The sequence below is a fragment of the Ochotona curzoniae genome, unplaced genomic scaffold (genome assembly GCF_017591425.1).
Source record: "Ochotona curzoniae isolate NIBS_2020 unplaced genomic scaffold, NIBS_Ocur_1.0 scaffold_1037, whole genome shotgun sequence".
Classification (NCBI taxonomy): Eukaryota; Metazoa; Chordata; class Mammalia; order Lagomorpha; family Ochotonidae; genus Ochotona; species Ochotona curzoniae.
Window position 1 is genome coordinate 17,556,165 of NW_024467083.1, and position 26,963 is coordinate 17,583,127.

A 26,963-nucleotide genomic window follows, 5' to 3' on the forward strand; every position below is an offset into this window, starting at 1 on the left:
TTTAAAAAATTAAAAAATACAGACCTCCAATTTTTTATTACTCAGCTCAACAGACACTAACCCTCCTTTGTGAGATGGCTATGAGAGTTTCTGAATATCCGTGCTCCGTTTCTGCGCCGCCCTGGTGACAGGGCCTGCACATCAGGACCAAGCTGCTGACCACTTTCAGGGCAGGTCTGCTTGGCACACTGGAGCAGACACACACCCTGCAGGAGATGGAACTCGGGGCCTTAATGCCAGAGGCCAGCTAAGATTTCCATGACAGTGGAAATAGGAGATGCTACTGACATTTCTGGTGATGAGAGGAAAAAGCATACAAGAAGGGAAGTGACTTAAACTAAGGTCCAAGGCTGAGATGGCTACTTGCTGCCGATTGGGCCACCAGGCGGCTCTCACCTCCGGGCTCATCCACATGCATGAACACCATGTCGTCGTTGGCTGCCAGGATGGAGTAGAACTGCTCCTGTCCCACAGAGGGGAGCTGCGCCATGCTCCACGTGTCACCCTGATCAGTCGACACATGGATCCTTCTTGTCGTATCCTGTGACAGATGCCAACATTTAGCTTTGTCAATTTTCTGCCAAGATGTCAAGTGCAGAAACAAGAACAGAAATGTTTAATATTCTCCATTTCCCCCAAAGGGCAAGACTACTACAAATGAAAGGCCACAGTTACCGATTGTCAAAGCAATTTCTAACCTCCAGCTATGTGCTGGGCCGCGGATGACCCATTCTACTAGAACAAGGCCATGTTGGCTTTCTCATTGATTGGTGTCTCCACCTTGGTTTGGCCTTGTCATATTGCATCCTTCCAATCTCTGCTATGCCATCTCAGTCATTAAAGCTAAGGCCATGATGGCAGTTACGGGCTTGGTCTCAGCCCACTCACATACACTTGCTCTATGATTCTTAGAACGATGACACTTTCTCAAAGCATTATCCCTAGGTAATAGCACTGGCCTAATCCAATCATCAGATAATGAAGGGACTAGAAGTGGAGTCAAAACCCATGCTTAGGAGAGCCCAGGTACGTGGCAACCTGGTATGTTTAGCCGTGACAAGGGGAAGGTGCATGGGCTCTGAGGGGATCACCGAGGGTCCCCAGTTACTCTAGAGAAACTGACCAGGGGGGCTTGACTGTTAAGTGGAATCTGCTAAGAAGGCAATGAAAACATACTCTGGCAAACCACTAAAATTAGTTCCCCAAGTTAATCAGGGTGCGGGAATTAGTCTTGGGACTGCCACAAGATAAATACTCTGAAGTTCATTGATAAGTACACTTAATGCATTTATTTAACTTACACAGAGGTGCTTAATTACTTTGAATCTTACTCTCAGTGTGAGAGGTAGAAATTAAGAGTTCAAAAGCACACTGCAGCATTTTCCCATGGTAGCTGGCAGCTGTGTAGTAAAAGGCGAAAGGGAGACGCCACCTAGGAAGTGGAGGGGTCTGATTCTCATCCGTGTTCCACTGGGGGATCCTGGGAAATTACTCTAATCAACTTACCTGGGAAGTAGAGGTAACAGCATTAGCTCTATTGCTATATTACCTGTACACTGTCTATGTCCCTATTTCCAGTTCTCTCTGCAGTCACTGCAATCAGTTTTATAACTCTAAAGAAACTGCTTTTGTTAAGGGCCTCAGTGGGTAATTCCCAGAACTCCACATCTCAACTGAGTTTAACACAACTCACATTTCCTCCCTCTGTGAACAGTTCCCCTGCTTGGCTTTTCTGACGTCACTGGTTCCTGATTTCCCCCTAACTGGTCCCTGCCTTCAGTCTTCCTGGCTGGATCTCTCTCCTTTGAACCTTTCAGGGACTGGGTGCTTCAGGACTTCCTCAGTAGCCCTCATCTTTCCTCTGCCTATTCATTCCTCCAGAAGATTTCATCTCATTACACCACTTTGGGCAATCCAGACACCCAAAATGCCTTCTTGACATTTCCACTTTCAGAGAGGCATCTGACATCCAAAAAACGAACTCCTGACTTCTACCCAACCACAAACCTGCATCTCCTGCAGAGGCAGCCATCTCAAAAATGGCACCAGCATTCACTCAGCTGCTCAGGCAAGACTCTTCAGTTATCCTTGTAGACAGGCCTTTTGCCTGCCAGCTAAGATAATGGTCAAGACACCTGTCTGCCACATCAGGTGCCTGCGCTTGGTGCCTGGCTCTGGCTCCTGACTCCAACTTTCTGCTCATGCAGACCCTGACAACAGCTCAAGTAACTGGTTCCTGCCACTCGTGGGAAATCTCCATTGAGTTCTGGTTCCTGAGTTCAGGGTTCCAACCCTGGTCACTGCATAAAGCAGCAAATGGGAGTTCCTTCCCTCCATCATTTTTTTATGTTTCTCAAATAGTAAATAAATAGTAATAATAATAAATAATGAAATTACCCTTGGTTTTGCTCATTATCTCACACCTATATCTAATCCATCAGCAAGTCCCATTAAAGTTGACTCTGGGGCCTGGTGTGATGGCTTCACTGGTTAAATTCTTGTCTTACACGTGCCAGGATCTCATGTGGATGCCAGTTTGTATCCTGGCTGTTCTGCTTCCCATCCAGCTCTCCACTTGTGCCCTGGGAAAGCAGTAGAAGACGGTCCAAGGCCTTGGGCACTTGCACCTGCGTGGAATTCTCAGAAGCTTCTGGCTCCAGGCTTCAGATCAGCTCAGCTCTGACCATTGCGGCCTTTTGGGGAGTAGACCAGCAGCTGGAGGATCTTTCTCTCTGTCTCTCCTTCTCTCTGTATATTTGCCTTCCAATAAAAAAATTAATCTTTAAAAAAACATTGACTATGGACTGGTATTGTGGCTCAGCAAGTTAAACTACTGCTTGCAACACGAATATCCCAATGGAGAGTGGATACTAGTCTTAACTGTTCTGTTTCTGATCCAGCTCCCAGCTGATGCACTGGGAAGGCAGCAGAGGGTGGTCCAAGTACTTGGGACCCGCCACCTGTGTGGGAAACCCAGATGGAGTTCTGGGTTCATGGCTCTGGCCTGGTCAGTCCAGTCATTGGGAGTAACCCAGAAGATGGAACATTATCTCTTTATTGCTCTCTGTGTCATTTTGCTGTTCAAATAAATCCGAAACAAATAAATTTTTGAAGACATTTAAAAACATCCACAGTCTTGCCACTTCTCCCCTCACTCAGTGTTAACAGACCGGTCCAAGTGTTCACTAGTTACTTGGACTATTCTGATAACCTTTCAGCTGCCCACACTGCCTCTATTTTTGCCCCATCAGGCACATTTATTCCATCAAAGCAAAGCCAGTTCACCTCACTCCCCAGCTCACAAACCAGTCACAGTTGGCCAACACATGAGGAATCACTGTGGCTATCTTCTTCCTGACCCAGAAGGCCCTGCGAGGCCTGGCCACCTCCCACCAGGCCTAACTCTGAGCCCCCTCTTTGTCCCAGCCCTACGGCCTCTCTTTCCTCAGCCTCCCCAGCAGGCTCAGGCCTGGAGTGGGAAGTCCTTGCACTTGCTCTTTCCTCATGTTGCTGTCCTCCCAGATGGCTACAGAGCCATCTGGTCAGGCCTCACAGCCCACCCAACCACCTTAATAAAATGTCACTGCTTCAGCTCCTGTCACTTCCTACAGCTCCTATGAACTTTCTAGTTTCATCACAGCTTTAATTATACCTGACACACCATATTTATTGTTTAGTATCTATTTTGTCACCTGTATATAACTTCTGAAAGCAGAAAACTCATCTGTTTTGTTCACTGCCATTACAGGCACCTGGAATAGTACCTATTGTATAGCAGGCAGTCACTTAATGCTATCTGTCTTTATTGTGGGATAAATAAGAGTGGGGTGCTTTTTTCAGATATCCATATCTGAGTAAAGCCCAAAAACTGGGTCTACGTACACCCAACAGGAGGTGAGAATTCCTGTGGTGACAGAGGGTCAGGCTGAGGGTCAGGGGAGCCCAGGGGAGTCGATCAGCCTCTGGGAAGAGCTGCGGGTCTCTTGGTGACAGGATGCTGCAAAGAGCTGAGGAGCTCCGTGGGGACCAGGTGAGTTACAAAAGCCTCAGCTCGATACAAGAGACAAGTGCTCACCTTCTCAGCCATCACCGAGGCAAAAAGGAAACGGCCCCCAAGACCAAATGAGTAGATTTTCACCCCGATGGTTTTGAAGCTTTTTCCCAAGTCGGAAGTTCTCCATAATTCCAGTGCTCCAAGGTCAGCTTCTTAAACAAGACAGAATATTCATTACAACTGATTGGCGAGCCTCATTCACAACTCAAAGAACTGCTCTCAGTGTTACAGCTGAAGGGTTTTGAATCCTATGCATATTACTTGAGAAGATACATTCAAAGCGGTATCAGTTATGGGGAATTCACATTTGGCTTTTATTTTATACCTGAGAGGTTTTATATGGGATGGAAACCCAGAGTTTATTTAGTTCCGTTCATGAAAATATCACAGTCACAGCATCCTGCTTTTTTGGTTCACGGTATAACTTGGAATTATCTTATCCTATTTTAAGTTGTCTTATATAAATCCTGGTTTCTTTTTTTTTTTTTTTATCTTTTGTTTTTTCATCCAACGTCCCAGTTTCGATTTCTGTTCCATGAGAACAAGCCCTGGGCATTCTGTTCTTTGGATCCTTAGTACAGTGCTTAGTACAGAGCAGGTGCTTAAGTATCTCTTGACTGAATAGATGAAACACTTCGCATTCTGCTCTACAACTGCCAGATGAGGAAGCCAGTGGCTTCCTGCAGCAGAAACACAACTCATGCTCTTTCTGCATTGCAACTGGCCAATGCTCACAGCCTAGTCCATACACTGCCTCTCTGTGTAGCCTACAGTATTGATCTGGACATAGTGTACTTATTTGGCTATGCTTTCAAGATTTTAAGAAAAACTTTATACATTCATTTTAATGTATTTGTAGGTTAGAGTGACACACACACACACACAGTTGGAAGGAGACTCGAGCACTTGAGCCATCATCTGTAGCCTCCAAGATATTGAAAGCAGAGGCGAGACCTGATTTTTCAGGCTCTCTGACATGAGATGTCAATGACCCAAGTGGCAACTTCACCTACAATCATGATTTTTATCAAAATTTATAGGAGAATGGAAGGGTTTTTCACGTTACTACCGCACACAACTCAGGATATCCTACGTGAATGGACAACAGGACACACTCCTCTGGTACTAAAGTCTACTTACTGCAGGAGCCCGTGACGTAGGTGGTAAAAAAGATGCTGTTTCCTGATCCCCTGCAAAGAGGCAAAGACAGGAAAGACTGTGGTTCATGACTGCTAGTGTGCCGCCTCAACAAAGTTCACAAGCTTTGACACAGAGCTCCCAACCAGTCTAACAAGTGTCATCTGCCTGCGTTGGCTGACAGCCTCCTCAGGTGCTGGACACCTGGTTCTTGGCAGCCCCTCGCCAGGCTCCCTGTGGCCTGGTCCCTCATGCTCCCCAACACCCCTCTGCTTTTTCATGGGAATTTTTGCAGCCACCCACACTGGACTCCTGACACTCAACACATCTGCCTCTTGCATTTATTTCAGTGGGTTTCTTCCTAAAATGGTTTTCTCGCATGTAACTCAAGCAAGCACACTCTCACAATTCTCCAGCTCTGGCTTAAAGCTGAGCTCTTCCACATAGCTCTCCCTGTCACTTGGACTGGAAAATTTCTTGGCTGCAAGTTTCCAGAGCAGTGGTTCTATACCGGTAGCAACTGCACATCCCAGGGACATCTGGCAATGTCCGGAGGACTCTTGGTTGTCTACAACCTTAGGGGCGGGGGCTGTTAGCAGTATCTAGCGGGCACAGGTGAGGAACACTGGCATACATCTCACAATGCACAAATGCTGTTCTAGAGCATTCTGTGCCAGCCACTTGGCACTCCTCTGCCTCCTGTTATAACTATACAGTATATGCCTAATCTCTCCCATTATTCTAAAAATTGGCTTCTTCAAGGGCGGGCACTAGCTTTAAGCTTTGTTGGTTCCACTCAGAATATAGTTTAACGCCTTGTATGAGCTAAATAATTTAGTGTTTTCATCTCAAACAGAGAAGGAAGTCGGAAGCTGAATTATTTAAAACCTACACTGGAAAGGAAATCTCAGACCTGACAGTACTTATAGATTACCAGCAGTACAAGGTACTGGGTTTGAGCACATTCTTTTAGAACTTTAGGCTGCAAATTCCTAGAAATCAAATATCTACAAGGTGAATATACAGTAGCACAGTCCTCTTAAATACCAAATAAATGCATTATAAAAGTAAAGAAAAAATTTTGCATAAGATTAAAGATAAATTATCCTTTTACAACAACCTCTTGAATTTAAAGGTGAGTTTCAATGATCAGAATTACTCCAGTCTTACAAAAACACATCCTACATATTTTAGGCCTACCAGGAGTGAAGAACCTGTAATGCAGCTACATTTAAAAAAGTACTTCCTTGTGATACTGCACTTTACAAACACAAGTCATAAACATATGTAAAATGAAAGCAGGATGTGACAAGTGTACGTTGTACAGTGCTGTTGCAGAAAAATTCATCTAAGAGGATTTTTTGGAAAAGGCCCATTCAGCATTGTAGCTGCCTGTGGCAGACACACACTCAGCTCCTCTTATCTTTGAGTTCTGTACCTGTAGAATCAACCAGTTATGAACTGAAAATACTTGGGAAGCAGGCTGTGTTGTTTTGAGTGGGGAGAAGAAACTTGTTTTCTTATTACTGGTCCCTAAATATTTACAGTAGAATGACAATTAATGAGGCATACACATTTTATGAGGCGCTGTTAGCAGTTGAGAACTCACTTGAAGTCCAGGGAGGATTGCATTACAAGCAGGTGCATATAAATGAGCAACACACAGATTTTGGTACCTCATGGGGAGTCCTGAAACCAACCCCCTACAGAAACAGAGGGAGGCCTGTATCTCAAACATGCAGCCTGCAGCTTCCGGATTCCCTAAGCAGAGTATATGGAACATGAAACTCTTTCTTGTGATTACAGGTCATCAACAGGAGCATCGATCATTATCAAGCTGTAATACAGTGTGCCCATTAGAAGTTACTGAAGTATGTGTACTCTCTTGATCTAGTGCTAATAGCCTCCTACTGGTACATTGCCTGAACTTCTATCTGTTCCTTCTGAGCTTTCTGCTTCCTCCTAGCACTCAACCTGAAGTGACTTCTAATGTCACAGCCATGCACTTGCTGCTGGCTGCCACACATCCCAGCCCTGGCAGCACCCGGCTGTGAACTGGGAACCCGGAGCGACAAAGCTGCCAAAGGGATTCCAGATTCCAGGTGCAGCTGGAGGCTAAGAAGGGCCTTGGAGATATAGAGGCTCTGAAGTGAATTCTTGCTCAACCATGTCCCAAACAGATTTCCTTTCACAGAAGGACACAATCAAAGCCTGGGACAGTTGAACCACTGACCAGCAGAACCAGGTTAGGACAAAGGTGATCTGATTCTTGACTCACAAGTACCCAAGGGTCTCCTCTTCCGCCATAGTGGCTCTCAGAAGGCCCCTGGTGGGGCTCGGGCGTCTTACTGACAGAAGCGGACCACCCTTGCTGAAGACATAGGACTCAGGCCCAGCACCATAGCTTAGTGGCTAAATCCTTGCTTTGCATACACCGGGATCCCATATGGGCACCGGTTTGTATCCAGTTCTTCCACTTCCTCATCCAACTCCCCACTTGTGGCCTGGGAAAGCAGCAGAGGACAGCCCAAAGCCTTAGGACCCTATACCCACATGTGAAACCCAGAAGAAACTTCTGGCTTCAGATCGGCTCAGCTCTGGTCATTGAGACCACTTGGGGAGTGAATCAGATCAGAAGATCTTTCTCTCTGCAACTTCTTTTCTCTGTATATCTGACTTTCCAATAAAAAGGTAATATATATATATATATATATATTTATATATTTATATATTTATATATATATAAAAAGAAACAGGGACTTTGGTGGCTGGAAGTTCTAGTTTCTTGGTTGGTTCCTCACCATGATCTATATAGCTGACACGTATCTTAACATGGAGGAGGGTAAGCCTGGGCCCAGACAGCACCGAAATCCCCACAGTGAAGCCCTACTTCGCTGCATTCCAACTGGCGCCCCCCTTTCTTGAGCGCAAAGCTTCTGTATGCAGCAGCCACTCAGTCAAATGCCCATGCTTTACACTTCACATTCTAACACTCACTGAGGCTAAAGTCTCCATTGCTAGCACAATGGGAAGCTGTGGCATAGCCTTCTCTGGTCTCCCTCCGGGGCACACCGCAGAGCGCTTGGCACGTGCTAAGTGCTCATCAGTGTTGATCCATGTGACTTTGGCAGTAGCACCAGGAAAGGTTAGGCTCTGCACAGATGGAGTCTGCTGTTACTCACCATTTGGCCAAACATACTGCTTTGTGGATTTCTTCCCATTTTCCTCCAAAGTTCTTGGACACCCAGAGGCCATTCTGAAAGATTACAAATGGCTTATCAAAATTCCAGCTTTATCCTGTGCAGCTGCTTGTAGGACCTTTAACAGTTCATGTCCAACCATTCAGGACAGTGAAATACATGCTGAAGTTCTGTCAGCCTGCCCTCCGCCCTGCTATTTCTCTCTCTCTCTCTCTCTCTCTCTCTCACTCTCACACACACATACACAAATGTCCCTTGGATGCACAGGAAGTGCCTACTGTGCACCAGGCACGGTTCCAGGCATTGCATCAGGCATCACGCTGGGATACAAAGATGATTTCCACATACTCTCCATTCTCAAGGGGCTCACCACTCAGCAAGAGGCACAGTGAGCAGCAAAAGGACAGGCTACCAAGCAGGACACATTCGGGAAACCTGGAGCACTCAGCACACAAGTGGGAGAAAAGGGTCAGCACATCAGAGGGAGCTTCTGGAAGGAGGTAGCTCGTGCAGTGTTCCATGGTAAGCACAACTGTCACAGGCAGGTGAGCAAGGCTGCGATGTGCTACTAGTGCTGGCAGGGGCAGTGAGTGAGGTGGGAAGATGCTGTTGTGAGTGCCGGGAGCAAAAGGTCTCTGCGCAGAAATGGAGTGCAAATTCCAAGAGGAGGAAATGAGGAGCTAAGGCCAGGGGGAAAGGCATGGACCTCTCACGCTGTGCTGTGTTGAGGGGCTCCCAGGAGGAAGGGGTTTTAAGCATGGAAATGACCATGGGGGAAGGCAGACTTCAGAGAGGCCAACATGAGAATCAGGAAAACAGCAGATAATTATCCTAGCAGTTCAGGGAAGGTTAAAGGCCTTGAGCCATAGATGCAAGGAATGGGCTCAGCAAGGATTCAGAAGCTAGAGTAGCAGGACTGGGTAATTTCTCCTGGGGTGGAAGCTGCACTGCACTCTCATGAACCAGCAGAAGGAGTCAGGGAAGAAGAGCGTATTTGAGAACTCAGCTCTAGAGGTGCTTACTGGTCACGCAGCAAAAGGATACCCAGAAGGCAGCAAGACACCAGCTGACACCCCAGGACAAAGTCAGAGCTGGAGATACAAGGTTGAGAATCTTACCTATTCCATGCAAGTGGTAATCAAATGGGAAAGTGGAAGAGATTACTCAGAATGAAATGAGCAGTAGGCACTTAAGGGTGGGCTGAGGAATGTTGAAGAAGGAGACCAAGAATGGCCAGGAAGTTAGAAGAACCAAAGGAAATTATGTCACGGAGGCCAAAGAAGAGGGTTCCCAAAAGGAGGGACTGGCTAGTGCTTTGCAATGCAGCAGATTCTTCACAGGGGAAAGCTGAGCATGTCAGTCACACTAGCAGCTCATGCTGACTGGGCTCAGTGGAGGTGCGACCGACATGTCCTGGCAGGCTGGCATCAGATTGGGCTAATGGAGGCAGAATCCAACTCCAGTGCCCGCCTCACTCTTCCCCTTTAGCTTTGTCCTCTCTGGAAACATTCACCTCCTACCCTTTCTGGTTTGTTTAGATCTGCTTACAAAGATAAAGCATGGTCTGATGGGACTTATTTGCAATGCAGTTCAAGTTAATTTATTCTTCAATCTTATCCTTGATTGGAAGGGAGCTCTTCTTCCAACTGCTCTTGTTCTGTTTCAGAGGACTCCAACTCTGGCTCTGGTTCCAGCTTTGGCTCCAACTTCAGCTCCAGCTGCTGGAAGCCAATTTCCAGAAACTGCTGCTCTAAGCTTGAAAGTCTACTCCTCATCCAGCTAGTTTCCTTCCTCTGGCTCCCACTAGCCAGGCATCAAGCAAGGCCTCCTGGAACCCCCAGCTTTCCCTCTGTTCAATGGTCTCTCCACCGAAGACCCAACACCCAAATGTCAGTGCCATTCACACCCCTCCACTACCCTGTGTGCCCAGCCTGACTGGGCCACTATTGGTAATCCTGCCTGACTCCAGATCAGACAGTGTAACAGTGGTACTCAGATCCCAGTGTGTGGGCTCAGATGGGGGAGCCTGCCTAGCCATCTAAAGTCACTGATGAACTGTATCTGGATTGGAGCCCACAAACATACACCTTATGCCTCAATCTGATGGTGCTGCTTGGCACACCACTCTAGGAAGTGAGATGAGAGTGAGCCATGCAAATGGGGCATCTAATTGTGATGGCCACAGTAGAATACCTTGGCCTCTTGGGGCCCTCAACATACACGATAGAGGGGCGTGGGACCACGGGGAGAGGAAAAGTTGAATGTGCTCCCCAGGCAACTTCAGAAACGAAGCTGGAGGACAGGGAGGAACAGTGTCTTCTGGGGACAGGACAGGGATGTGGTGGTGGCACAGGCTTCAGACTTTGGACAACAAACACTGGAAAGCTGAAGAAAGGACTCAAAATGCTTCATATACTGAGGAACCAGCAACATAGAAAACCACAATGGAGACGTGACTTGGCCAGAGGAAAGAAATAATTACAACATCAGGAGTGTGACAATTTATGCTTGACCCCTGAAGCACAGGAATGGCAATCCTAAACTGTTTTCTAATTCATTCCATCACTGGCACACATCTACTCATAAAGAAAAAAACTTATAATAACAACTAGACATCATACTTACCAGGAAGTGAACTTTTAAAAAGCAGTGATACTCTTTATGAAACAGGGAGGGGAAGTAAAAAGTATGTGCTTCATGTCATAAAGGGAAATCAGAATGAAGTCCAATATATAAGCATTCCCTACAGGGTCCTTCCAAAGACAGGGCATTTTAAGATGATAATAAAAACGTAGGAGGCAAGCCAAAGTCTTTAACTGGACTTACGTCAGTGCTCAGTGCTAAAAGGTACTCGGAATTCTGAGGGCTGTACATCATCTGAGTCAGAGGATGAAAAGGGAGATCTGTCTGTACAAAATTCTTTGCAAAATCTGAGGATCTGAAGATTCTTCCTCCCCGACTTCCTCCAGACACCTCGGCTGTTAATATCACCTGACCAGGAAGAAGAAAGACCAATTCAGGGTACTATTCAAACACTGCAAGATTTCAGCAAACACTGGCTAAGAAAATTTTGGTTCCAAAGGCAAGAACTCTACCATTAGATCAGGTGCTCTACTCCAGTCCCTAAGTCTTGGTGTCATTAAGGAACTCATCCGAAATGAGCTAGTGCACTTGGGCTGTGGACAGGAGCCTGACCAGCTTTGAGGTCAGTCAGCTCCCCCCAAAAAGACTATAAAGGTGTTATAGGGAGTGCATCCACTGTAAAGCTGAACAACTACCCCACCCCCATGAGCAGGACGGCACAGTGGACAGAGACCAAGGAACAAAAAGACAGTGTGCAGAGTGCCGTTCTTCCATAGTAAGGTATTAGGTCTATTTCTGATAATAGCAATGTCTCACTCTAATCTTTACACCTGGCACATGGCATTGGGCATGAGCTTTGAACATGCAAGAATGGGTCTCACCTTGCCAGAGTTCTCTGGACCAACAGCCATGCCAAATTCTGTTCGAATGAAGGAACTGTTGATGAGGTGTGTGATGTCCTTAAAGTTCTTTCCATAATCCTCACTGAGGAAAGGAGAAAGCGATTCAGAGTTCAGTGGTCATGGGTATGGCTGGGTGGCTCCCCAGCCTCCAATGCCCCTCTCAGGGAATGTTATTAAGGCACTCACTCCCCACCCCCCAGGGTCACATCCCTGGCTCCTGTGGACACTGCTTTGCCTGAGGGATAGCCCATCCCAACGCCAGGCCATGGGCTCAGGAGTGAGGGCATGACTGAGGCGGAGCCAGTAAGACGAGGCAGCATAGGGTCTCCTAGTGACAAGCAGTCCCTGAATGGAATGGTTTGTCTTCCTTTCTTGTCCCAACTGGGGACCATGTGGTAATTCCCAGAGATGTTCTTGATGATCACAACTCAAGCATTGTGGCACTGCTGACACTAAGCAGGTAGTGGCTGGTGATGCTGCCCAACATCCTACTAGGCACAGCACAGTCCAGTGAGAACCCAGGATGATCTGGCTCTAAATGTCAGGAGTACCAAGGTGGAGAAACCCCAACAATGGGGCATGTGACTGCAAAGCAAAAAGCTATGGTCATCTGGTCACCAAGAGAGCCCAGCTGAGGGAATCAGGAATTCTGAGGCAGCAGAGCCAGGCCACTGGACAGAACTGACCCTGACGCTTGTCTTCCCTCTGTACTTGGTTATGTGAGTCAACAATTCTCTTAGTATTCAGGTTCATCCCAGTCACCAGCTCTGCCCAAGGGCTCCCACCAGCCTGTTCATCCACAGCACTTAGGATGGAGCCATAAATCAAGCAGACGTGGTGTTGGAGTTCACCCTGTTAGAAGGTACCATCCCAAGGCCCAATCTCTGACTCATGATGACACATAGTTAGGAAAACCAAATGCAAATGTTGGGTTCTCAAAGCTTTTTCCAAAAGTTCATTTAAACAATATGCTTGAGAAGTATTTGAAACCGCATTTAGCTGTTAGAATGAGCAAAAATTCAGTAGCCATCTAACTCTAACAGGCTTCATGCCAATATACAGTTCTCCTAAAACAAATCACTGGATGCAGATCCTTTTTTATTATTTTAAAGATTTATTTTACTTGTTTGAAAGACAAAATTACATACACACACACACACACATTCCACCTGCTGGCTCACTTCCCAAATGGCTATAATGATTGGGAATGAGTTAGGCTGAAGCCAGGAGCCAGGAGCTTTCATTGGGTTTCCCATGTGTGTACAGGGGCCCAAGCCTTTGGGCTATCCTTCTCTGTTTTGTCCAAGTACATTAGCAGGGAGCTGAATTGGAAGTGGAGCAATGAGCTCTCCAGGGGGCAATCATATTGAATTCCAACACTGCAGGCAGCAGCTTAACCTGTTATGTCACAGTGCCAGCCCCAAATTTTATTTTAACAGTAATTAAATTTAAGTATCCCTCAGTACACTCCCAGTTAGCTGATAAATGTGATCTGTAGTGGCCTTCACTGAAAAAAAAAAAAAAACACATGATTTAAAAAGATGGAACAACTTTTGGTAGCAGCCTCGACAAACGAACACACACAAGTGGCAGAACAGGAGGCATGCAAGAAACTGAGAACATCTTGTCCGATTTCCTCATTTCACAGATGAGCAGTTGCAAGGGGAGGCAATTTATCAAAAGTCAAATAGTTAATTAAAGGCAGCAGTGAAACTACTGTTCAGTTCTCCGAATTCTCAATGCCAGACTGGAGATACCTAATTATTTAGGAGGATATTTTCCCCCTCAGTCCAAAGTCTTCCTTGGTCTCCCCAGGCCTTGTGAGTGGCAGGCAGAAGGGAGTGTACGGGCCTGAACATACAGGCCCCTTGACAGTACGCTAAAGTAAGGGACCCTCCCCTCCCTCAGCAAGCATAGCCAGAAGACTGGATAAACCAGGCCCCATCCAACAGATTGCCTACATTACCCTTGCCCTGGGTTTGGAGAGCAATATGGGTTCTTATCTGCATGACAGTTGGCAAGACACGCGCATGAACAGTCCCCAGCTCCGCGGGGCACACAGCACCGGCAGCCCAGCCAGCCTTCCACAGGGGTTGTGGCAGCTTGATTATCACTTTACAAACCTCCCCTCCTTCGCAGGAACCCCAGGGGACCTCTATAAACCTGTTGGCAAGGCTGTTTGCTTTTTAAGAACTTGGCACAGCAAACATCTCCCTGCCCTTCAGAACAAGCAACGCTGAGCGGAACAAATCACCACGCACTGCAGCGGCCTGCTGCTTCAGGCAGTTACACGAATACAGGGAGGACGCTGGCAGCATTCCTCTGGGATTTAAGTGGGGTTCTGTCAAGGCCACTTCGAGCTCAGGGCTTGATTTAAACAGAACATTTGATCTAAATGTATCTTTATTTTCTATCAACATACAACTCACATTGCACCAGGGAATTCCAAGAAACATTCCAAAAGATAAATCTGTAGGAGTCAAAGGAAGAGCTAACATACCATGTGGCCCCATCTGCTTGAAAAACATGTCTCTAAAAAGTTGTTTTTGAAAGGCAGAGATAAAGAGGGACAGAGACTGAGATAGAATGCTCCCACCCACTAGTGCTTTTCCCAGAGGCCCTGAGTGACCAGGGCTGGGAAGGGCTGAAAGTGAGAGCCGAGAATACAACCCAGGGGTAGTAAGAACTCAGCTACTTGAGCCACGTGGCTAACTCCTAAAGTCTGCCTCAGCAGGAAAGTGATGTCAGGAACCAGAGCAGATACTCAGGGGGACTTGGCTGCCTTAACCACGGGGCTGAACGCCCACCCCAGAAACAATTCTATGCGTGTTTCAGCCCTACTTTCTACTATTTCTGATCATCAAAAATACATGATGACTTCACGTGAAACCATGCGAAACATGAAACAAATCAAAGTTTGCAACTCAAGAGCATAGCCCTAAACACAAACACGTTCAGATTTCAGCTCTCCTTAGTGCAGTCTGGTTATACACAACAGAAAATTCTTTCTCATGGTTCTGGGACTGAGAAGCCTGAACCTGAGGCCCTGGTGTGTGGTGAAGGCCCACTGCCTGGCTCACAGATGACCATCTTATCACCGTGACCTCACAAGAGGCCCAGGGAGTTCTTGAAGTTCTCCAGTAGGCCTAATCACTTATCCAAAGCCCCACCTGCTAGTTAGTATCAGCAGAGGGCCAGCACTAGAACATAGGAAAGGGAACACAAGTGTTCCATCTGTTAACATTCTGTCCCTGGCCTCTTGTCCTACCCAGACAAAAAGCAAAAAAACACCAAAAAAGAGACCTCCAAACTTGCATCCTTCTCATGTGCAAAACACTTTCATTATGTTCTAACAGCCCCTACAGTCCTAACTCCCAGCATCACCTCTAAGATCTAAAATCCAAAGCCTCATCTCAATTAGACAAGGGTGAGACTCAAAGTGTGAGTCATCCCGAAGCAAATTGCTCTCCAGGTGTGAACCTTTGAAATCAAGAACAGAGGCAGCAACACCTTGGTATAGCTATTTTCCTACCACAAGGGAAAAGTGGAAAAGAAGAAAGGGGATCCCAACCAAGTCCAAACTCCAAGGCAGACGCCAAGAGAGATTAGGGATTAAGGGCATAATTGCCTATGGGTCCCTGAAGCTTAGGGTACCCTGCAATCAACAGAAGGGAAAGAAAGCCCCTTGAGATCCCACGGCTCTCTGGAACTGGGGAGGCAGCCTTGAAGATCTCTGGATTATTTCTGGGGCCAAGAGTCATAGTGCTATTGACTTTGAGTTTGCTGTTAACAAATTAACCAAATAAACCATTTCAGAGCAAGCAAAGTTTGTTTAAGCAGAACTGCAGTGAGCAACTGATGAAATGCATGCTGTGACAGGAGTTCTGCAGAAACCTAACTTTGTATTTCTCTAGGAGCAGTGACTTCTTAGTGTTTACTTATTAATGACTGATTAGTATTTACTAATAAGTGTTTGTTGCAACTTTTGAGAATGTTAACTATTGTAAATAATGGCAAGCAAGAATGTTGGGATTCTCAGTGAAAAGATAAATAAGGAAAACAGATACCCAGCCCTCACATTGATGAAACTGCTCCCTCCCTTTTTCTTTCTGAAGCAACAAGTGCCTCCTGGCTGTTGTGCTCAGTGGCCTGAGTCACAGCAGGTCAGCTCAGCCCAGCAGCAGAAGGCAACAGGCACATTGCAATGTAGATTGTAGAACAGGATACAAGTCAGTTTGCAATGGCAAGGATGAGATAACTAATATTCAAAATGACAATGGTTAACAAATATATCAAAACAAAATAAAACTGCTGTGCAACTTGAGGGGGAAAGAATCCTGGCCACATGATCTTGTGCTAGAGACAAACAGGACTGCTCTCTGGAAATGTGGGTTGGGTGGGACAGGCTTCTCTCAGACTAGAGGAGGAAAAAAGCACAATGAATCAGACAGGGGAGGCATGGAGGCAGCAGGAGGACTCTGGCTCCTGTGCGGATTTGGTTATCTTCAAGCAAGCACAGTACTAAAAAGCAACAGACGGGGCAAGGGTGCTGAAATCATGAAAACACATTCGTTCATCCCCTGGGGGTTGACTCAGGAATCTATCAGGCCCAACAGCAGCCACAAGATGAAGGAAGAACACAGAGAACACAAACTGACTAAGGAAGGCAGGTACAGAGACTGTTCAATCTGAAGGAGGAGGAGTTTGACAAACAGCCTTCAAAGCAACAGACGGATGTTGGGTTTGCTGCTACCGATGAACTGGAGAGGACACAGATGGGGATGGAATTCACCATAGCAGTATCCCAACTGTGATGAAAAAATGAGCTGCAACTTAACAGAGTAAAGATGAATTCTGTCAATCTAACGAACACCACGAGTTATCAGCATAGGGGGTGGGCTGGAGCACTGAGCAGTGAGCAGGTGCAGTTGCCATGCACTTGCCTGCCTCCAGGTCACAGGGCACATGTCGTGTCTCTGTGCGGGAAGGAGCAGGGTAACCTGAGGGCCAGGTGGTCACTTGTTACCAACTGGCCTGGAAAGGCTTCTGATTCATGTCCATCATTGGTACAGTAGCACAGATACATGCTGGTTACATGCCCTTCATGCCTGTTGGCATAGTCCAGCTGATGGCACCAAGCTCTCATTCTCTGCCAGGCACTGCAGTACCCACCACACCAGCTCTGGGGTGGGCATTACTACTGTCCTTCTAGAGATGAGGGCAGAAGTTAAATGACTTGCCCATGTTCATTCTGGTTGCAAATGATGGTGCTCAATTTGATGGTGCCAGGCTCACAGGGCAGCCAAACTTGGCAGCTTTTTGCTATTACATGTTGCTTCCAGAGGCTACACAGTGGTGTGATATATTGATGGACAAAATAGTAAGCTGTACTTTAAGGTTCCACTTGACTCTTGGGTGAAAATTTTTTTCCTTTACAATTCCTAAATGTTTTACAATGAAAGATATGTATGTAGGTAGGAGTAGTTGTATAATGAGGAGCCGTTTCATAATAAGAAACTTTCTGAAACACTGGAAAGAATTACAAAACTGCAGTTGACACAATGGTACAGCAGGCTAAGCCTTCATCTATGAGCATTGCAACTTCATATGCGTGCCTGTCATGTCCTGGCTGCTCCACTTTGATACAGCACTCTGCTTATGGCCTAGGAAAGCAACAAAGGAGGGCTTAAATCCTTGGCCCCTCTGCACCAATATAGGAGAGCTGGAAGAAGTCCCTAGATTCTGGCTTCAGACTGGCTCAGCTCCAGCTATGTGGCTGTTTAGGGAGTAAACCAGTAGATGAAAGATCTTTGGCTCTTCTCTCTTTAAATTTGTCTTTCCAATAAAAATAAACATATATTTTTTATTTTAAAAAAATTTTTTTAAAAATTTATTTTTATTAGTTTTTTATTGGAAAGGCGGATATACAGAGAGGAGAGACAGAGAGGAAGATCTTCCGTCCGATGATTCACTCCCCAAGTGAGCGCAACGGGCCGATGCTATGCATGATCCGAAGCCAGGAGCCTCTTCCTGGGTCTCCCACGCGGGTGCAGGGTCCCAAAGCTTTGGGCTGTTCTCGACTGCTTTCCCAGGCCACAGGCAGGGAGCTGGAAGGGAAGCGGGGCTGCCGGGATAGAACCGGCGCCCATATGGGATCCCGGGCGTGCAAGGAGAGGACTTTAACCACTGCACCATCGCGCGGGGCCTTAAACATATATTTTTTAAAAAGAAAATAACAACCTGTGGTTTTTTCTTTTTTTAGCTCCCACATATAAGAGAGAACATGGATACTTTTGTCTTTCTGCTTCTGGCTTATTTTGCTCAATGTTATATCTTCCAATTCCATCCATGTTGCTACACAAGATAGGATTTCACTCTTTTTCATAGCCAAATAGTATTCCATTGTGTACATATACCACATTTTCTAGAGCTATCCATATAATGATGGACATCTTGGTTGATTTCATATTCTGGCTATCGTAAATAGTGCTACTATAAGCATGCGGCTGTGGTGTGTCTATTTTTAAGCCAACATCACGGTGTTGAAGGGCAGAGGTCTGGCTGCTGCTCCAGGTGTAGCACTCAGGAATTTTCCTCCCCTGTTAGGGAAGGGAGGATGAACTGGTGCATCCAGAGCTACACCATGGGTTTATTGCCACTTGGGTCCCAATCAACAGTTAAATAAAGACTCCTGGAAGATACCTCCGTTCAGGTTGAGTTTCTATATCATTTTCTGGGATGTAGTTGTTTCTTTAGGTTCCTTAGGGGAAAATGGGATTCACACAAAGGATTGAGAAAACAAGCAGCACTTTCTGGACATTAGCTGATCTTTAATCTGTTAAGGAAATGAACCTAGCACTTACTGAGGCTGTGCCTATGAGAAAGAGATTCAAAGATGTCGTGGATGTCTCAGTACAGGAACTGTTTCTGCACACGTTACCTCTGTCATTCAATGGTAGGTCTGATCTGAGCAATCCTTACACAGAGAAATCCCTTGAGAATTTCATTGTTATGTACAAACTATCTGTTTAGAGCCCAATAGAGTAGGTAAGCAATGATTGAGACCTGGATTAAGTTCTGAACTTGGCCTGGCCTGGAACCAGTTGCTGCACTCATTTGGGAAGTAGACAGCAGATAAAAGAGGTCTGCCCCTCTCTGTCTTTTGGCCATTCAAATAAAATGTAATTTAAAAAAAAAAAAAACTCCTTTGTGCATTCATAACAGAGAGCTGTATAAATTTCCACACTCTTCCATCTCAGTGGACACATGCACACGTCCCCACAGTCTACACCTCCTCCTGCCTTTAGGGTGCTTTCAGTAAGGTCAACTCAATCTCCTAGGAACTAGGTCCCTTTTTGTACTTCTTCAGGTTGCTAAATAGGTGTTTAAAAGTGTGCTGAGGGCCCAGTGCCGTGTTCTAGTGGCTAAAGTCCTCTCCTTGAATGTGCTGGGATCCCATATGGGCGCCGGTTCTAATCCCGGCAGCTCCACTTCCCATCCAGCTCCCTGCTTGTGGCCTGGGAAAGCAGTCCAACATGGGCCAGGGCCTTGGGACTCTACACCCTCATCAGAGACCTGGAAGAGGCTCTGGGTTCCTGGCTTCGGATCAGCGCAGCGCCAGCCATTGCGGTCACTTAGGGAGTGAATCATCAGATGGAAGATCTTCCTCCATGTCTCTCTTCCTCTCTATATATCTGACTTTGCAATAACTATAAATAAAAATCTTAAAAAAAATAAAAAAGTGTGCTGAGTGTGATGTCTGGAAACACAGCTGGAAGAGCTTTTGCATCAACTATTAGACCCTTATCACATCTAGAAAAGGAATACATCCCATTCCCCCTTCTCAATGTATTATTTTGTTATATACAACATATAGTACGGATCTTACCTTCGATACAGCTTGGACTGTTGAAAAGTCATAATTACCAGTGGCACATGGAAGGTGGTCAAGACTAGAATGACCTGGAGGGAGAAAAAGGCATCCCATCAGTAAGAAAGTTCCTTTGACATAGGCTGGTATGAGATGGGATTGGAATAACAGCCAACTCCCAAGAAGGCCATGGTCACTGGAGCTGACAATTCGCTGAGCCCTCAGTTCATTCTGTTGGGAGAACCCTACCATTCCGCCTGAGACAACAGACAGAGCTACTCCAATATGGATGACCACAAAGGACGGACCTGACCATGCACCTTCCAAATCATGAGAGGACCTTGGCTAGCCAGAACCACTTCATACTTCTGTTTACAAGGACTAGAGAGCAATCTAAGAGGCCAGTGGGTCATGTACATTTCTGTCACTGTCTTCTCTCTACTATTACTTCCCCATGAAATTCCTTTGAAAAATATTTTTCTATTAAAAAAAGTGCATGAGGACAAGACCGCAGATTAGTGTAAGAGCCTGGGGCATCTCAAAAAGCCATATAATTAGAAAGCTTGGTGACACAAACTATCTTAGATAGATGGGTAATTAATAGAAATTAGGATACAATTCAAATTTTGGAAGAAACTGAAACATGTGTAATGAAATTCTACTGGGAGTTAAAAAATTAATTAAGATGAGCCCAACGTAATGGCTCCATTGGCTAAATCCTCCTCTTCCTGGCACTGGGACCCAATATGGCCAATGGTTCATGTTCTGGCTGCTCCACTTTCCATCCAACTCCCTGTTTATGGCCTGTGAAAGCAGTCAAGCATAGCCCAAAGCCTTGGAACCCTGCACCCGCTTGGGATACCCGAAAGAAGCTGCTGGCTCTTGGCTCCTGGCTTCGGATCAGCTCAGCCAGGTAATGCCAAACCCTGATTTAGACTGAGGCCACTCCATTCTCAGCCACACACCCTCCCAGGGGGAGAGCAGCTGGTTCCTGGAAGGGGCAAGGAACTGTTAAGCTTTGTTTTTCATTCCCCAATCCTGCCAGGTCCACCTTTGGGGTAGGGACAACAAAAGGGGCCCATGGGTGCCAGGGTCCTTTAGGGAACCTGTGGGAAAGGACACAGAAAGATCAGTTTGGAGTTTGGGGTTACTGTTTCTACGCGAGGTATTCCCCCAAACCATGAGCTCCCTTCATCCACTGAGCAGCCACCAAGGACAATGGGGTGTCTTCACCATCCTCTGTGGAGGATGTGGTGCGGTGCTTCTCCCAGCTGTAAAGCAAAACCAAACCAATTCCACCTTCCTGAAGTCTGTCCTTCAAGCACCTGTGTTCTGCAGCTGAGGTTCAAGGTGGCCTCAGACAGCAATGATGCTGAACGCTTGCAGCAGCGCCCCTCCCTCCCTGATTGCTTCAGTAGGCCTAAATAACAGACCCAGAGGGTCACTTACCCCAGTGCTGTCTCCAACCCAGGACAAGGACACGGAACCGCTGAGATCATCAAAGACATGCTGTGCAGAAAAAATAAGGAAATTCACTCAGAAATGACATCTACGCCCCTTCAACCCTTTACCAGTTTAAATCCAACATTACCATGGTTGTAAGTACAGGGAATGGGGACTCCCAGAACAATGGGGCACTAGGGTTTTAACTACTTGACCTGAATCACACGTAACTTGGACTTTCAGGGTCTCCCTTGCACAGCAGCCAGCCCCACAGGCACATTCCCCTCACTGCACCAGATGGGGAGATGGGGTAATCCAGTGGCTTTTCCCAACACAACTCATATTACAGAGGTGGCAGAGGGTTCCTAGGACCCAGCAGAGCAACAGAACCAGCCGCACCCAATCGGTAGCATTTTAACTTTTCCTTCTGCTTCTGGGTTAACTCACTCAAAAATGACGAGGGGCACAATAACAACAGTAATATGAGTAACAATGAGAGAACCTTCCCAGAATCATGGTGGCAGCGGCAAGGTGACAAGGAAGAGAAAACCAAAAACTTACATGTACAATGTAAGCACATTAAGACAGGTATAATAATCACTGTAGGTACTTTTTGGGTTTTGTTTTTCCAACATTTCCTTTTTCTGTCTACTAAATAGTATACATTCATTACAGAAAATGGAGACAATTAAAAAAAGATATAATGAAAAAATTCAAGTCATTTACAATCTTAATACACATAGATATTACAGGTTAACATTATATGTAAGTCTTGTAGTCTCTACCATTTTTAAAGTAAAAAATTTCCAGGAAGGCAATACTGGCACTTGGCAACAATTCCTACTCGTTTGCCAGGTCTGTGCCACACATGGTGCACACAGCAAGAAGTTACAACCCTTTCACTCTCCTGCCCCATCAGAGGGCTTACTCATCTCACATATATTTCTAATAAATAGGGCTGATTTTTTTTAAGAAGACTTGTATCTCATTAACATTTTTGAAAAATCTGAAATATGTCCTTCCTTCCCAAATATGGCAAGTTCATGATAGACGACAGAACTTTGCATTTCTTGTTCCTCCCTGTGGCTACCACAGCGATACTCTGCACCCTCAATTAGCAGTTGTTGAAAATGAGTATATATCCTGCCCAAGCCACAGACTCAATCCCCAAGTGGCACATGTCTGGAAATGCTAGGCTGCCAACTGTTCAGTCACTCCAGCCCCAAACCCGAGAGTCAGGCCTGAAGGCACAGGAACTTACAACACGTGCTCTTTAATTTCTCATCTTCTCTGACTGCCCTCCTGATTCGGGCATCTGAGCTCCCACACGCCATTGCCTCTTGGGGTTCTGAATACCTTGAGGTCCAAAGACTCTCTTGTACAATTTCTGTGTGTAGTCCAATCAGTGCAGCATACAGGGCAGGCTCAGCCAGTGCTGCTTAACCCTTGGGTGCCCAGGCAGGACTTCCTGCAGCCCTGGATGACAGCCATGTAGGCTCCCCAAGTCCCTGAGGAAAACAGGGGACTGCTGACAGGGGACACCCAGAACAATAAACCAAAAAGCTGGCAGAGTGCTGTGCATGCTATTCCACTAAGAGATGGCACCAGTTTTCTGAGAAGTTACAGGCCTACAGCTGCATCAGGGAGCTATCACAGCAGCAGACACATCACAAGACACAAGGTCATCTAGGAAGGCAAAAGAAAATCGTATCTGGGTCAGCACTGTGCACATCCCAACTGATGCTCCTGATGCAGCTCCCTGCTAACGTACCTGGGAAAGCAGTGAAAGATGGTCCAAATGTTTAGACTCCTATCCTCAATAATCAACAGACATCTGCTTTTGAAAATAAACAAAATATACCACCAGCTCAGTGGGTAGCATGCTAACCTTCTGCATGTGGCACCACCTCATCTGTCCCCCTCACTGGCCCTGCAGCCCACGGGAGGTGGGATCAAGTGGCAGCACAGGCCTCCATGTGCATTCAGTCCATACTGAATGTATCCTCATTCAGAGCTCTGTGTCAAGCACTGAATAGGAGGACGATGGGCAGGAAATGCAGAGGCCACACCCCCCCCCCCCCCCCCCCCCCCCCCGCTTCCCTGTGACGAGAATGAGTGTTACACGGGCAAGCTCTATTCTGGATCAGATTCGATCCCTTCACCTGGCAGAACAAGAGCATGCCAGCAGAACACATGGAATAGAAGGCCTGGCAGCACATCAGGCAGTGAAGGACAATGAGCTCCTGAAAGAACAGCAGGGCCTGACTGCCTACCCACCCCACGCCTGTGACCCAGAGGGGGCCTCCAAGACAGCACCCGATGCAAGAACCAGGTAGGGCCCTGAGGCCTCCTGAGACTGTGGAGACAAAGCTGGCAGCCTGCAAGCCACAGGGACCAGAGTTCCCAGGGTGGAAGACCAGAGAGAGCTGCCCGGAAAAAGGATGTTGGAAACCAGCCAAACAGGGGTCATGGCATGAATGTGATCCCCAAAACTCATTGACTGGAAAATGAATCTCCCAATTTTACCAGTGGTTTCTGGAGACGGGGCCTTTAGGAGGTGACAGGAGATGTGGTCATGGGGATTGGGACCCTGCTGGCATCAGTGGGGAGCAGCCTGAGCCAGTCTGGCCACTCTGTGTAGCCATGCAATGCTCTCTGCTGTGTTACAATGCAGTGAGGCTGTACTTGTGCACCTGCCAGTCTCAAGAGGCGGGAGCTAAATGACCCCAAATTCTCGACAAGCCAGTCCACGGTGTTTGGTTGTAGCCACAGGAAGGCAGATGAGGCCCTCTGTGCAGCTGAGTATTGACCAGGGAAAGGACTGCCTAGAAGGCTGGGCCAGAACAGAATCTGGTCCTGTCTCAGGACAGGTGTCATTCCTGTCACCCTGCCCCACCCCCAGTGGAAAACCACAAGGACACTGGATACAGTTCTCACAACAGTATACTTCGGCAGTGGGAAGAAATGAATCAGACGAAATGCTGTTCTAATGCTGCCAAAAGAAAATGACAATAAATAAATTCAAGACCCAAAAGGAAAAAGATATTTTTAAATCAACTGACTATGTCTCAGAATCATGTTCAATATCAAAGAATACAAAACTGTCTAGCCTCTAACAAAGATCAAATTCACAATATCCAAGATCCAATCAGCCAGCCATATAAAGAAACAAGGAAACAGGCTCCAAAGAGGAAAAAAAAAAAAAATCAGCCAACAGACCCACAAATTACAAAGTTGGAGAACAAGGACAATAAGATATGACTGTACTCTGTAGGTTCAAAAAGAGAATAGACTGAGTGTGTTAAATATGGGCACAAAATTTAAAAAGGTCCTAACCAGATCTGTAGAAATAAGAATTACCAGGTCTGAAATGAAAATACACTGGATAGGAGATTAGACATCGCAGAAGGAACTAGTGAATTCAAAGGCATACCCACAAACTGTCCGAAGTGAAATACAGAGAGAATAAGAGCTAAGCTGTAGAACAACTTCCAGCAATCTAATATATGTGCAACTGGAGTCTATGGAGGAGGCTGCATGGGGTTGGGAAAGAACACATTATTTTTTTAAAAAGATTTATTTATTTTTATTGGAAAGTCAGATGTACAGAGAGAAGAGACAGAGAGGAAGATCTTCCATCCAATGATTCACTCCCCAAGTAGCCACAACGGCCAGAGCTGAGCCCATCCAAAACCAGGAGCCAGCTGCCTCTTCCAGGTCTTGCACATGAGTGCAGGGTCCCAAGGCCTCGAGCCGTGCTTGACTGCTTTCCCAGGTCACAAGCAGGGAGCTGGATGGGAAGCAGGGCTGCCATTCATATGGGATCCCAGCACAGCATGTTCAAGGTGAGGACTTCAGCCTCTAGGCCACCACACCGGGCCAGGGAAGGAATACATTAAAAAATAAAAATAGTATGATTCACTCCAAAAATCACGGTGAACATTTTGTGCAGTGGTTAGACTTGGGACACTGACTTTTCATTTCAGATTGCCTGCATTCAATTCTTGGCTCTACTCCCAATTTCATTTTCCTGCTAATGTGCACCCTGGGAGGCAGCAGGCAACGGTTCAAGTAGCCGAGGCCCGCCACCTATGTGGGAGACCCAGATGGAGTTTCTGGCTCCCGGTATCACCCTGTCATAGCCTTCGCTGCTGTGGGCCTTCATGGAGTAAATGGATGGATGGCAGACTTCTCTTTCTTTTTTTCTCCCTTCCACTCTCCCTCTTTCAAGTAAATATAAACACAAACTTTATAAACTCTAAATTGACCAAAAGTATAAATCTAGAGAGCCAAGAAACTCACAAATGTCAATCAAGCTCAAGAAACATGATGCATACTATATACTAAGGCCTATTATATTCAAACTGTCTAAAACCAGTGATAGATTAAAATCCTCAAGGCATCCAGCAGAGAAAAATAACGCTAGATGGGGAGGAATAAAGACCAATGGCAGACTTTTCTTTAGAAACCATGCAGACCAGAAGGCACTGGGACACTATCTTTACAGTACTGGGGGCGGGGGGTGTATGCCAATTTAGATGTCTACAGCCAGTGAAAAGTAGCAGAAGATGGCACCCAAGTGACACGACTGGATTAAACTCCTGGCTCAGAACTTGCTACTGCAGCCATTTGGTGAGCGAATCAATAGATAGAGATCTCTAATTCTTCTCTTTAACTCTGTCTTTCAAATAAATAAATCCTTCAAAGAACTACAAAGTACTGGGGCAGGTGCCATGGCACAGCACAGTAAGCTGCTGCTTGGGATGGTCACATCCCATACCAGAGTGCTGGTTCATGTCTCAGCCGCTCCATTTCCCATCCAGCGCCCTGCTAACAGGCCTGGGACGCAGTAATGATGGCTTAGAGTGCTAGAGACCCTGTGACCCTTATCAGAGACCTGGACTGAGTTCCTGGCTGGTGGGCAAGCCTCAGCTGTTGTGAGTTTGGGCAGTGAGCTGAGGGATGAAAGATCTCTCCATGTATCATTGTGCCTTTCAAATATATAAATAAAATAAACTTTTTTTTTTTTAAATAAAAGTTTCTGGGCCAGTGTTGTGGCATAGTGAGTAATGTCACCACCTGTAAACTCAGCAGTTCCAGCTATTCCACTTTCAATCTAGCTACCTGCTAATGGCCTGAGAAAAGCTACAGAAGAGGGACCAGCACAATAGCTCAGTGGCAAAATCCTTGCCTTGTAAGTGCCAGGATCCCCCATGGGAACTGGTTTCTATCCCTGCTGTTGCACTTCCCATCTAGCTTCCCTGAGAAAGCAGTCAAAGATGGACCAAAGCTCTGGGACCCTGTACCCGCATGGGAGACTCTGAAGAAGCTCCTGGCTGCTGGCTTTGGATTGGTTCAGCTCTGGCAGTTGTGGCTACTTGGGGAGTGAACCTGCAGATAAAGCATCTTTCTCTCCGTCTCCCCTTCTCTCTGTAAATCTGCCTTTCCAATAAAAATAAGTAAATCTTCCAAGATTAGACGAGATTGGGCACATTCAGGGTGGTATGGCTGTAGACAAAAATAAGTAAATCTTAAAAAAAAAAAAAGCTACAAAAGATGGCCCAAGTACTTGGACCCCTGTCACTCACTTGCGAGACCCAGCTGAAGCTCCTGGTTTCTGGCTTCGGCTATCTGTGGAGCAAATCAGCAGACAGAAAAACTCTACTTGTATCTCTCCCTTTTACTTCCAAATAAACGGGTAAATGTTTTTGGAAGTTAAAAGTTGTGTTGTTCTGCACTTGCCCACCACCCCTCAGCCCTGGACAGCAAGTGTT

At 46.3% G+C, this 26,963-nt stretch overlaps 1 protein-coding gene across 4 annotated transcripts in view; it reads right to left on the bottom strand.

Moving 5' to 3' along the window:
• Positions 1-26,963, bottom strand: part of SORT1 (sortilin 1) — a 73,547-nt gene that overhangs the window by 25,691 nt on the left and 20,893 nt on the right. For 2 of the 4 annotated variants that reach the window (XM_040999128.1, XM_040999126.1), the window contains exons 2-9: positions 21,196-21,255; positions 19,765-19,838; positions 11,856-11,958; positions 11,218-11,382; positions 8,374-8,447; positions 5,195-5,244; positions 4,076-4,203; positions 397-541 (exon numbers count right to left, since the gene is read on the bottom strand). In XM_040999128.1, the coding sequence (XP_040855062.1) occupies positions 397-541; positions 4,076-4,203; positions 5,195-5,244; positions 8,374-8,447; positions 11,218-11,382; positions 11,856-11,958; positions 19,765-19,838; positions 21,196-21,255 (799 nt within the window). Of the gene's footprint in view, positions 1-396; positions 542-4,075; positions 4,207-5,194; positions 5,245-8,373; positions 8,448-11,217; positions 11,383-11,855; positions 11,959-19,764; positions 19,839-21,195; positions 21,256-26,963 lie in introns of all 4 variants that reach the window. The other 2 variants (XM_040999127.1, XM_040999125.1) reach the window with 1 other exon arrangement.